This window comes from Podarcis tiliguerta (genome assembly GCF_965153285.1).
Source record: "Podarcis tiliguerta genome assembly, chromosome: 17".
Classification (NCBI taxonomy): Eukaryota; Metazoa; Chordata; class Lepidosauria; order Squamata; family Lacertidae; genus Podarcis; species Podarcis tiliguerta.
Window position 1 is genome coordinate 502,815 of NC_139550.1, and position 13,653 is coordinate 516,467.

The 13,653-nt window shown below is 47.0% G+C and overlaps 1 protein-coding gene across 3 annotated transcripts in view; it reads right to left on the bottom strand.

Annotated features, from left to right (window-relative positions):
- GSK3B (glycogen synthase kinase 3 beta) overlaps positions 1-11,406 on the bottom strand; it is a 59,867-nt gene extending 48,461 nt beyond the window's left edge. Inside the window, exon 1 of one of the 3 annotated variants that reach the window (XM_083420326.1) lies at positions 10,265-11,406. In XM_083420326.1, coding sequence (XP_083276452.1) covers positions 10,265-10,352 — 88 coding nt within the window. In that variant the 5' untranslated portion in view covers positions 10,353-11,406. Of the gene's footprint in view, positions 1-9,881; positions 9,925-10,264 lie in introns of those variants that run through there. The other 2 variants (XM_083420327.1, XM_083420328.1) reach the window with 2 other exon arrangements.
- Between the last annotated feature and the right edge of the window lie 2,247 nt (positions 11,407-13,653).

The following is a 13,653-nucleotide window of genomic DNA, read 5'->3' on the forward strand; positions in this document are numbered from 1 at the left end:
CAAGTTTAGACAAATCCATGGATAATAAAGCTATCATCAGAGACTACCGCTATGGGAGACTATATGGCTCTGTATACCAATGGCTGGAGTGGAGATTAGGAGTGGAAGAATGCTTGTGCACTCATGTCTTGCCTCCAGGCTTTCCACACACATCTGGTTGGACCCTGCAGGAACAGAACGTTGGACTAAATGGACCTTTCTTCATATGTTCCTTTTTAGACCCCGTGGCTCCAGGCATGAGTGAGTTAACATTCAACTTCCTCCTCTAGGCACACCTCCCACAGGAAATGGGAAAGTGCCCTAGTGACCCTTGCAACCTCCAATTTCATGATTTTTGGGGGGGGGGTGTTGCCTGGCTACAGTGTTGTTGTTGTTGTTTAGTCGTGTCCGACTCTTCGTGACCCCCTGGACCAGAGCATGCCAGGAACTTCTGTCTTCCACTGCCTCCCGCAGTAGCCTGGCTACAGTAGCTCACCTCAAAAAAGCATCATCAACGGAGGACTGGGAGCATCAATTTTTTAAACAATTGGGTCAAGAACTTTCATTCATCATTTTGATTCATCAATTAAAGCTGCAGCCCTAATTTTAAAATAAAGGGTGGCATTCAGCATAACACATAATGAGGTCCACTCACGCAACAAGACTCCCCCCCCCAATAAGGCTGAATGTCCCCTAAACCTTTTCTGTGGGTTCCCCCAGCCTTACAGGGGGCAGATAGAGGGACGAGAGGAAAGAAGTCCCAGGTGTGCAAGCAAACATCATTCCATGCATGTAACAACTTAGTTGAATATCACCTTTCATTTCCACCAATGAATACCTTGAAGTCATCAGGAACTGTAAAGGTTTTTGATATACCTTATTTTTCGCCCTATTGGACGCACCGGCCCATAGGACGCACCTAGGTTTTTTGGGGGGAAATCAAGGGAAAATCCCCCCCCCCCCAGATTTGCGCAGCCATCCCCAAGCTAGAAGAGGGAGATGGAGCATTCCGTCTGCCTCTTCTGCCTTCAGGGACAGCCTCTTTAGCCTCCATGGGGCAGCGGCTTGCCCCGCTGTCCCCCAAGCTTGTGGGGCTGGCGATGGGGAGAAGCAATCTTGCTTCTCCCCCCCCCCGCCTCCAGATCAGGTCGGGGAATAGCGGGGTGGCGGCGCTGCGCCTCCCCGCTGTCCCCTGAGCTTGTGGGCTGTAGGCTGCTGCCCGCAAGCCTTGCGAGCCCGCGGGACCTCCCGCCGGGCTTGCAAGGCTTGCAGATAGCTTCCTGAAGCCTGGAGAGTGAGAGGGGTCGGTGCACACCGACGCCTCTCGCTCTCCAGGCTTCAGCGAAAGCCTGCATTCGCCCCATAGGACGCGCACACATTTCCCCTTCATTTTTGGAGGGGGAAAAGTGCGTCCCATAGAGCAAAAAATACGGTAAGCATGTTTATATTGAAAGTATTAATAATTATGTAGCAACCCTGCATAGCAAACAGTGACCTCTTCCAAGCTCAGGAAAATACAATCCAAAATGTTAATAATGAAGGCGAAAATTGTAACAAGTAATGAATATAAACAAAAACTGTCCTAAGCCTGTGTAAACAGTTGGTAGCTGGATGATGTGGCAGTCTGTAGTGATGAAATGGGACTCCATGCAAACTAAATACAAATAAATTATTTGAAAACACAAATTTCATCATAATTTGGGAATACATTGTTTCCCTCGAGACAAATCCCATTTGATAGCTTCTGTTGTAACCGTGTTAACTTGATAATCCAAACAGCTATCACATTATTTCTCACTTTCTCTCTCTCCTACCCCATATACGAAGCTGCCTTTTTTCAAGTTCAACCAGCAACCCATCTGCCCAATACTGCCTACTCCAGCTATGTCCACAACATCTGGAGGTATCATGTTGGCTTACAACCATTATCCACGATCACTGACCATGGTGGGTGGAGCCAATGGGTTGTAATCCAAAACACCTGGAGGGTGCCATGTTGGCTTTCCCTGGTCTACTGTGTCTGGCAGTGGTTTTTAATGGCCACAGGCAGAAATCTTTCCCATCACCTGCTGTTTAATCTTTTTAACCAAAGACGCCAAGGACCGAAACTGAGAAGCATGCAGAGTGTGCACTCTAACACTGAGCCTCCCCATTCTTCCTACCCTTACTGTGTTGATTTAAAAAATTGTTCTTAACATGATCTTATGCATGTTTGCTCCAAAGTAATTCTTACAGACTTCAGTGATACTTATGCCCAAGGAAGTGGAGAGATTGGAATATCAAAATTGACTCAACTGCAACTTCCAAGTGCTGTTCGCCCACATGCGCAATGAAGAAGCAAGAGTGAGGTCAGTACTATGCATTGCACAGCATGTTTTAAAACACAGCTAGACAACAAAAAGAGGGTACTCTGCTGGAAAGTCTACTTTTTCATACCCCAAATACAAAATTAGAGTAAGCAGAGAGATGTCACCATAAAATCAGAACTTTTGCAATCAACTGTTCCAAGGGAAAACCAAGTATGTCATCAACAGATAAGTCAGCATCCTCAGGGGCATTTCACCTGCTTTTCTGTTTTCTTTCTGTCAATCTGGCCTTGAGGTAAGAGAGAAATTGAGACTGCCTGGCCAAGGGGTCTCGGGGAAGACAGCAAGAGTTAAAGCGAGCCACCCCTTCCAGAAACAATAATCCCAGAGTCTGTTTCTCTCCTGTGACTCAACTGATTTAGAATGAAATAATTCACATCCCTGCCACCACCATTTAAGACAAAAGGAAACTTTCAGGTAGTTGCAGGTGGAAGATAAGAAGGAGCAACTGTCACAAGGAGGTAACAAGAAATATGAGCAGAATTATGGTTGCATGGGCAAAGAAAAAGATTTTAAAAGTACAGACAAGTGTGCTGGGTAGCAGGACAAGATGGTAGCCAGTGTATACATTTTAGAAAGTTTCTGTGAGAGACATGACTGATTTTGGAAGCAGAAAGTGAGAAGACCTAGCTGTATCAATGAACGGTCCAAGAGAATATAGGCCGCCTTCTTATGCAACTTTAGGTGAGAGTTTAGCCCCAAAAACATGGTAGGACTTTCTTTAAGTAAACATTCATAAGTTGGCGCTGAAAACAAGAGACCAACAGGTTGCTTTCTTTGCGTGCAGAAATACAGATCACTCACAGATAGGAGAAACCACTTTTAAGACCTCAAGATGATAAGCACACTTTCAGGGACTGCCTCATTGGTCATCAAGACCATGAACAGACCCTACATGGCTATTTATCTTAATGACTTGAAGGATGTAAGAGTCATGAGACAATCAAGAGGAGGCAACCAGGCTACTGAAGACCAGCAGAGATGTGTGTCACTCCTTGCAATGTCTCCTAATGTGAGAATAATCTAAAGTGACCTGTTTTAAAGTGGCAACAGTAATGTCTATCCCAAGTAAGACACAGGAGGAAAGCCTATTTTCATTCAGTCACATTCAGTGTGAAAAAGAGTGCAAAGAAATTTTGAATTATTATTATTATTTATTGAATTTATATACTGCCCTATACCCGGAGGTCTCAGGGCAGAAAATATCAACCTAAAAATGAATGATAGTATTATAATATATAAAACAGGTATGAGTAAGAAAATAATTTAATGTGGAGTGTATGAAGACTCAAGAGATTCAATTGGATCATTCAAATTACATTACTGAAGAGACATTATGACTTTATGCACTGAAAACTACTCATCCCTACCAATTACATGAACATGTTGAATAGTGACATTTCACGTGGTTTTCATTCCTCTTTTTGTAACAATGAGTGTAGTGGCAGCATTTACACTTAGGAAGGCCACAATGCTTATTACATTTCCCTAGCTGTAACCTCCACTGAACACAATGGCCAGAATTGGATTATTTATATCCTGTATTGCTGAAATACGAATGAGACTTCTGGGCACACATGCAACCACTTTGTGCAAGACAACAAACAAATTAGGAAGTTTTCAGTTAGCCATGGTTTCCTATTTTGCCAAAGTAGGGGTTGCCTTTGAAGACTGTTCAGAAACTGCAATGGGCGCAGAATCTGGCAACCAAATTGCTGACCAGACAGTCTGAATGTGTAACACCAGTTCTGGCACAACTGCACAGGCTTCTAATTAGTTTCCAGGATCAATTCAAGATGCTAGTTGTGACCTGTTAACCCTTATGCAGCACAGGACCCCAATACCTCAGGTGGCACCTCTCCTCACATGAACTCACACAGATTCTATGCTCATAATCTAAGGCCCTTCTCTATGTGTCTTGTCCGAGGGAAGTGAAGAGGGTAGCAACATGGGAACTGGGCTTCTTAACAGCTGCTTCCCATTTACATAACACTCTCCCCAGGGAAGAACACCTGGTGCCATCATTACCCATTTTTAGGCATCAGGCAAAAAACTCTTTTCCATTGGGCTTTTGACTTTTAATTATCTGTGCCCCCTTCAGTGGATTGGATGTCTTACTCCCTAGCTTTTACTCCATTTCAGTTGTACGTTGCTTTTAATGTATGCTTTAAGTTGCTTTGAGTGACTTTTGGGGTTTTTTAAAAAGTGACCCATAAGTTCAAATCAGAATAAGATGCTTTCTAACAAAGGGGGGGGGTGCATGCACAACCGTAAGGCTCCTTCATATGCATTCATAAGCAGAGATGTGAGACTATACAATCATAGCCAGTGGACCTTGCTTTCAAGAAAACATGCACAGGATTGCTCTGCGTTGACTTTGTGGTAAGTAACACTCCTACATTTATGAAAAGCTTTTGTTACAGAAAAGAACATTATCCACAATATAAAGTAATATACTATCAGTATATACAGTATTTTTAAGACAATCCATTTTATACCAAATCAATAGTAGAAATTGCAGAAACAGCTAATTAAATGCATATTGCACATAGGAGAAATGGATCTATTCCCTTGGTTTATTAACAGACAAAAGGGAACTTTTAATTTATTTACAGAATATATGCTGATTTGTTTCTGCAAACCTAATTTTAAAACATTTAAGCCTTTTTGTTACCAAATATATATCTTTAAAAAATTAGTGGCACCAAATCAGATTTAGACTGACCTGAGTTCTTTTGAGATTGCTTCCTTTGTTTGACTCCTTGTTTGTAAGATTTTAAAACTGCAAGCAATTTATATTTGTTCAGATTTTTTTCATGTAGATTGGCTTTTACTTTATAATGTGGGGACTCGTATAGACTGCTCAGGATTCACTTAAAACTTTATGCCAGACAAAGAATCTTAGCCACAGAATTTGGATATTTGATTCTGGATATGTGAATTATGTGAACTTTCAGATCTGTCATTTGGTAGGAATTATCAGTAGTTTTCTATGTATTTTGGGACTTGGTATTACTATTATTCTTAATGATCCTGGGTATTAGGGCCATGCGAATTATCAGAACAATCTTAAATACATAATTGCATTGTTTGGTCTGACATTTATTTGAGGTTCAAATCAACACAACTGCCACTCACCTTAGAAAACATGCCTCCAACTCAAACCTAAGTGATCTGGTTGAAGACTCAAAAAGGAAACCTATTCTGATTCAGTCATACAGTGACTACAAAGAAATCTTGAATGGTAATCCACATTTTATGTATTGTATTGCTGCCGTAGTCGAAACAAAATGAAAAAAATCCTTCAGGTAGCACCTTAAGAGGCCAACTAAGTTCGTTATTGGTATGAGCTTTTGTGTGCATGCACACTTATTCAGATACCATATCTTGCTGACTGACTGTATAAAGCGTAAGAGGTAATAAGAATTTTACAGAGAAGATCCATGGTACACGGAAAGCCATTACCTTCTATATAAATCTCACCAAGGAAAACTGAGAACAACTAACTGACGAAGTGGTAAAGAAAAATATGTAGGACCCAGATATATCAAAAATAAGGACCAAGGCAGATCTGCCATAGGATGGCTAGGGAAGGATTGCCCATGCATTGACACCAGTAAAATCCTGCAACGAAAATGCTGCAGTGTCGAGTGCTTCTGTTCAGCCATTCCATTCTGCCACTCCATCATATCCCACAGTCAGTTCACATTCTGCACCAAGTATGCTTAGACCTCAAAGGTTTGAGGGCTTTTCCGCGCTTCATGGGAGGGGTTGGAGAGGACTAGACACACAGAGGTCAGATCCCAACTAAAATAAAAGCTTGGATTTCTACATTGATTTCTATGTGCAGTTCTCCCATAGACATTTAAAAATAGCTTCTTATTGTGAACCAGGAAATGACCTACCCAAACAATGAGACTGTTTTCTATAACCTTTATTTATTTAGAACCATCCAGCTAGAAAAGACCTCAAAGGTCATTTGGTCCAAATCCCTGCTGGTGCAGGAAAACCCATTGCTACAGCACACATCTTTGTGTTTCTTCCTTGACCCTCCTTTTCCAGTCATTCCATTTCCCTTCCCACCCATTTTTTCCTTCTCTATGGTCAATCGGCACTCCATGGGTACTGAGCAAGCACAAGACTCATTGGGCTGTTTTTTGGAGGGGGGTACACAAGTACTCAATCTCAGCTAATGTATTGGATTTCTTTATTTCATCTCTCTGAGCGGCTCTCAAATCCAGTTTTCAAATTTCCCTCACTCCTCATGTCAGTCAGCATTCCATAGACATTGAGCAGCTTCGGTCTTCATTAGATCGTTTTGGGAGGTGGAGAAGGGATGAGGGTTTTTCCTAAAGATTTGTTTATGCTTCTGCAAACCTTCGTTTCCCCAAATCTGTTCATACCTCCCTCTTCTGTGTTGTCATTTTGGCTATGTAAGCAACAGCAGTCAAAGAACAGAATTGTAACTAAAATATAGGATTATGGCACAAATGAAAGTTATTTTCCTCATTCTTAAACAAGAACTGAAATAGAAAGGCACAGGTCAAACCATGCTATGCTTTGATCAGCCTAGTAGGTGACTGAGCAAGTGGGATGTTCCTCTCTTTAGAACTAAAGGCAAATACTGTATCAAAAGGTGGAGTCGTCCAATTTCACCTGAAGACAGAGCTAGATATATCCCAAGGCCCTCATGTTATCTGGTGTCAAAAGTGATATAAAGTGTTACTCTTTTCTACCTCAAAAACCACTGATTTCTGCATGGGGTGAAATCAATTCGTAACAGCCAGATCCACAAAATCTGTTAGCCAATAGGCTTTAGCAGATTTAGACCCTCCAATGTAGCCTCAATTTGACAGTGCTTCCAAGTCTCTAGGTGCTTCCAAGTTCTTCTAAACAAAAGGCACTAAAAGAATAAAGAAATAACCTTAAACTCAGGGAGAGTCAAGTCCAGACTCACTAGGATGCTCAACAATATACAAATCCCATTCTGCTTTAAATTAAAATACCACTAAGATTTGTGGTGCCCACTAATAACTGAATAACTTGATTAAACATTACAGTCCAGGTTATCACTTAGGTTAATCTTTTTAAAAAGATATATATTTGAAGAATGTCACAAATTAATTACATAGCAAATTTCAAAAAATATATATTAAAGCAAGTGTTTAAAAAATTGCATGTGGCAATTTAAAGAGGCATCCATCACAACCTGGGCTGCTCAAACAGTTAAAAAATATTTCTTACTAATATAACTATTAGTTTGTCGATATGCTTACTAAGTATCATCAATTGGGGGGGGGCATCAATGGATGGCATCTCTCTGCCACAAGGATGGGGAACCACTCCAGACTGGTAAACCAGATTGTTATTCTCCCCGCCCCGCCCGCTCTGCACAGGCCTAGTTTGACAGGTAGCTCACCTGTCAATTGCCTGACATTGTAATAACAGGAGGTGACCTTTTTTGCCTATTTTGCACAGCACTTTGAGCAGGGCTTCTGAAAATATGACAATTGGCTGGTTGCTGGATCTTCCAAAACCCAATTCAAAGCACCACAGAAAATAGCACTTTAGAATTCTTCAGAAGCCACACTGAGACTGCTAGCTTGCCCTGCACTGTGAAAGAGCCTTGGCAAGCACTGCCAATGAGCTAATCAGTAATGCCGGCAAGCACCCCTTCTGCCAAGCCCCGCCCTTACCTGCCCCAGACCTGACATCATACATGACATCAGGTTAGGGCAGGTGGACGTCACTTAGTTGAAATAGCCTGATGGGCCAAATGTGAAAGGCCTGGCAGGCATAATTAGACCCACAGGCCAAAGGTTTCCGACTACTGCTCTATCACAGAATTGCAGAACACACAACCAGGACAAGAATTATGGCAAGGAAGGTTAGACACCCCTGATCCTGATTTTCCCCTAGGAATGACTTATGTACAAACCCCAGCCTGCATTACTGTGATGAGATATACAGGGAACCTCACGTTTGCCTTATGTATAGATTTACCCAGAGAATTTTAATACAGCACTGTGAAATTTAAAACAATCTTGAAAATCAGTATGTAACTTACGACGAAATCTAGGAGTTGGAAACCTGTGACCTTCCAGATGTTGTTGGATTTTGTAAATCACTTAGAGGTTTTATTTATAACCAAGCAGTATATAAATTCTGTTAAGCACATTCCGATTCAAATCAGTCCCAGCCAGCATGGCTGCTGTCAGGGATGATGGGAGGTGTGGTTCAGTAACATTATGCAGGTTCACAAGTTCTCCATCTCTCTTAGATGTGTCAAATAGGGTTTACTTCTGAATAGACACATACAGTACAGGATTGACTGTTACTGCCATGTTGTTCTAGGATTCCAAATAAATAATATAGCAACTCTAAAAAACCAACACCACAGCTCTGCAAACTGATTAATAATAGTTTTTTAAAAATGTTTAATTCTAAAATTTGTGGTCAACTAACATTTCTTCCAAGAATACCTCAAAACTGATCAAAGAATCGCCCACAGAATTAAAAATGAACACTTCCAAGTCTTAATATGCTGTGTTGTCCCACAGTTAAGTTATGTGGTCAACAAAGCTTTGATGAATGGGCTGCAACCTCTCAATGCTTTTTACATGAAAATAAGTAAAACACAGGCAATGTGTCTAGTATTTCTGAAATAAGTAAGTTTTGTAACACCAAAAGTATATTATCTAAAGCATCCAACATGTGTCAATTATATTCTACATTTTTACAAGCACTACTGACACTCAAGGCATTAAATTAAGACTGTTTACAACTTGAACCCGCGGCCCAGGTCTTCATAACTCATAACCAATCAAACAAAAAAAACCAAGAGCCTGATAAACATGTTGTGCTTGTTGCATGGTCCTTCAAGAACTGCAGGGCTGTCAGGCACCTGGCAGTCTGGTGAGCTTTTTTTGGCTTGGTTCTGAAGGCCAACGCCTCCTCCCGTCCAACATTCTTACACATTTATTTGCTGTGACAAACATTTCAGAAATGAATGGATAAATATTCCATAAAATTTCTGCCAAACAATAATCCTTACTACAAGGCCATATTATTGCATGTTCAGATAACATCCCAAGCAAGTGTTTTTAGGACTGCAGCCTTGGGGGTGGGGAGGGACTTTTTCAGGTCCATAAAAAGGTAGCCAGATTAGAGCCTTATTATAAAATCCATGTCCTACAATGGAGCTAACCACAAAGTCCTTTTAAATACAAGCTACATCCATAAATACGAGTTCTTTGAAAGCAGCTGGATTAAAACAAATCTGAAGTTCTATTTGTAGTAAGTTTTACAATACCACACACATTTTGATTTAAACGATTTGAGAACTGATAGTTCACCAGGAAGTTCCATTAGCTATAGGCATAAAGAAATCAATCATTGTTCAGGTGTATGAAACAGTGGTGTATAAGATCAAATGGAAGCAAGGCCCTCGCCATTAGAAGGCACCCCTCATAAAAAAGGCAAAAAATATAAGAAAACCTGAAATAATATGAAGAGAGTCGATCAACATCTAATCACTTCTTAAAGGTTGTGTGAACAAATTCATCCTTGACAAAAGCCACTATGCAGATCCGAAGGATAACTCCACAGAGGCATCTAGCAGAAGCATCAAGCAACACTTTAGGCTAGGAGGAAATGCGGAGAATCCACGGCCGGCTTTTTATTCTAAATGGAAGGCGGCGGAGGGTGGGCCTAGTCCAAGTGCGGGCGGAGGGGGGTGGGGGGGAGAGGAGGGAGCCCGGAGAAAAGAAAGGAAGCGCCGCCGCCGCCAGGCCTCCTCCTCCGGGTCTGACACTTCGCGAGAGGCAGCGCGAAGGGACCAAGAGGAATCCGAGGCATCCGCCGAGAGATGCGGCGCTTAGGGGAGAGAGCCACGGATATTTGCGCAAATCAATACTTACGGCTAACTTTCATGCTGCCAAAGGCCGAGGGCTGCTGCACCGGCTTGCAGCTCTCTGCAAAGGAGGTGGTTCTCGGCCGCCCGGACATGGTTCCTCGCCTCGCCGCCACCCCCCGATCGCGCCGGATCAACTCCCCGTTTCTTCCTCCTCAGGCGCCGAAAGGGAAGGAGAAGGGCGGCGGGCGGGCAGATCCAGGCTCTCCCGCGCCCACCCAAAGACACCCACCCTTAAAAATGTGAATATGGGGGGGCTCCCCCTCAAAAAGACCGTCTCTTCCCCCCTTATCGCGAGGGGGCCGCCATCCTCTTCCTGCCTTCCCGGCGGCGGCGGCGGCCCAACCCTGCCCGATCCAGTCGCCGCCCCCCGAGGCCCTGCTCGGGGCGCCGCTCCTCCGTCCTTCCTCGGCGGAAAGTCAGTCACATGAGGCGGCGGCGGCTGAGGGGAAAAAGAGGAGCCCCTTTTCTTCTTCGGGAGACGCGGGGAAAAGGGCGGACTCCGCCTGGCGGAGGAATACGAGAGGAGATGCGGGGCGCGGGTCCCCCAAGGGGCGGCGGGCGAGGGGAGCCTTTCTCCTCAGCGCGGACACAGGCCGGGCCTGGCGCGGCTGCTGCTCCTCATAGCGCCCACCCGGCGGGCGAGCGGCGGCCGGAGGGGCGGCGGAGGCGGAGGGCGCTGCAGTGCGGCGGGCGGGCCGCGGCGAGGGCGGCGGGGCGGGCCATGGCGGCGGCGGCGGCGCTGCTGCTGCTCCTCCCGGCCCGGCCGGCTGAGGCGTCGGGTCGCGCTGGGCGCCGCCTTTTCGCCCGAGCTCCTTTGTCCGCTGCGCGCTGTGGGGCCGTGGCGGTTCCTCCTTCGCTAGCTGCTCCGGCGGCGGCGGCGGCTTCCGTACTCTCTGGGCTGCTAGGGCTAGCCGCGCTTACGCAGCCTTCCTAAGTGCCCTTCGAGAATGCCGAAACGAGCGTCCCCTTCCGAAAGGCGCCGCTGCGCTTTCTTCCATACTACACCAAAAAAGGGGGAGGAGGGAGCGGCGGCGGCAGCCTGCTCGCGCTTACGCAACCCGGCTAAGTCTGCTCCGTGAATGCCAACCCGAACGGCCGAAGCTGGAGAGACCCGAAAGGATTCGGGCCGCCAATCCTCGAGAGCTGCCGCGGAATGCCCTCCCTCCTGGCACTACCTCGCCACCAATCAGCGAGGGCGACAGGAAACTTCCTCCGCTCCGCGAGGGCGGCCAATCACCTACGAGCTACGAAAAGAACCCAAGGGTGTACCCGTCCCTTCCCTTTCGGGATCCAATAGGAAGCCGGTGTCCCTAAATTGTCGCTGCGGCAGAGCCAATGAGACGACAGGATGTTTCCCACGAGAGAGGGACGGGCCCGGAGACCGTCTGATGCAAAATGGGTGGGGCCTGAGGCCAGCGCGGCTCCGCCCTGCGCAGAAGAAGGGAAAGGAAAAGGCCTCGCCCGGCTTGGGCGGAGACTCGGCTTTGGCCGGATTCAGATTGGGTCTTCGCGCCCGAAGTGCTGCTTTGTGATTGGGCGGCCGCGCTGAGGCGGCCTGGGAGCGCCAACCAGCTTCCTTTCCGGCCCGCTGTTCGCCCCGCTCTCGCAGCCGACGCGCGCTCCTATTGGAGGAGCTGCCTTTCCTGTGATGGGCGCGGCCTCGCCTTCCTTTCTCGCCTGGCTCCCTCGGAGGGGCCGCAGCTTCTTTCTTCGGCGAGGCGGGCTGGGCCGCAAATGGCAGCTGCCTCCCGGGCTGCGAGCTTCCTTCGCCCTCGGCTCTTCCTCGGAGCGGCCGGGCAGATGCTGCCCCAAAAGAGAATTACCTTCATAATGAGATTTGTATGGCCCCTTTCAGCCGAAGACCTCAGGGCGCCCGGCAGCAAAATACAAACGCAAAATACATAAGAAGAACAAAAAACAAGCCCAGAGCCGCCTTTCCCACACAAGCACGTTCAAAAGGACGTAGTATGTGAATCCGGGCCGGTCCTCCCGTGAGGCAGAGTGAGCCTCAGGCAGGTGCTGAGGGAGGGGGAGCCACCGGAGGCATGAGACCTGCCCTGTCCCCCCTATGCCAGCCTGCTGCCCTCACAGGTGGAAAACGCTCTCCTTTCACCAGGCTCCTATATGCGCCTGGATGGGTAAAGGCAAAGGGATCCCTGACCATTAGGTCCCGTCATGACCGACTCTGGGGTTGCAGTGCTCATCTCGCTTTATTGGCCGAAGGAAGCAGCGTACAGCGTACAGTCATGTGCCCAGTGTGACTAAGCCGCTTTCTGGTGAACCAGAGCAGCGCACGGAAACACCATTTACCGTATTTCTCACCCTATAGGACACACTTTTCCCCCTCCAAAAATGAAGGGGAAATGTGTGTGCGTCCCATGGGGCGAATGCAGGCTTTCGCTGAAGCCTGGAGAGCGCGAGGGGTCAGTGCGCACCAACCCCTCTTGCTCTCCAGGCTTCAGGAAGCTCTCCGCAAGCCGTGGGAGCCCGGCGCAAAGCCGCGCCGGACTCCCAAGGTTTGCAGAGAGCTGCCTGCATCCCGAAGCCCAGGGCGAGCTGAGAAGTGTTCTCCAGGCTTCGGGCAGCTCTCCGCAAGCCGTGAGAGCCAGCGCGACCTCCCGCCGGGCTCCCTAGGCTTGCGGAGAGCAGCCTGTTCTGGAGTCGGGGGAAACTCGGGCTTCCCCAGCCCTGTGCCTATAATTCCCCCCCCCCCAAAAGCTAGGTGCGCCCTATGGGGCAAAAAATACGGTACCTTCCCGATGGAACTTTGCCTATTTATCTATTTGCACTTTGATATGCTTTCGAACTGCTAGGTTGGCAGGAGCAGGGACCGAGCAACGGGAGCTTACCCCATCGCGGGGATTCGAACCACCGACCTTCTGATCGGCAAGTCCTAGGCTCTGGTTTAACCCACAGCGCCACCCGCGTCCCTTGCCTGGATGGTTAAGTCCAGGCAAAGGCGACTGGGGTTGTGGCGCTCATCTTGCTTTCAGGCCAAGGGAGCCGGCATTGGTTGACAGACAGCTTTCCGGGTCATGTGGCCGGCATGACTAAACTGCTTCTGGCACAACGGAACACCATGATGGAAAACCAGAGTGCATGGCAACTCCGTTTACCTTCCCGCCACAGCGGTGCCTATTTATCTACTTGCACTGGCATACTTTGGAACTGCTAGGTTGGCAGGGGCTGGGACAGCAACAGGAGCTCACTCCATCACGCAGATTCGAACCGCTGACCCTCAGATCGGCAAGTCCAAGAGGCTCAGTGGTTTAGAGAACACAGGGCCACCCACGTATACAGTAATGTCAGGGGTTCAGGAGCAGAGGCACAGGGAAGAGAGGAAATGGAGAGCGAGGGGGAGGAGTCTGAAGGAAATGTCAGCGATGACAACGG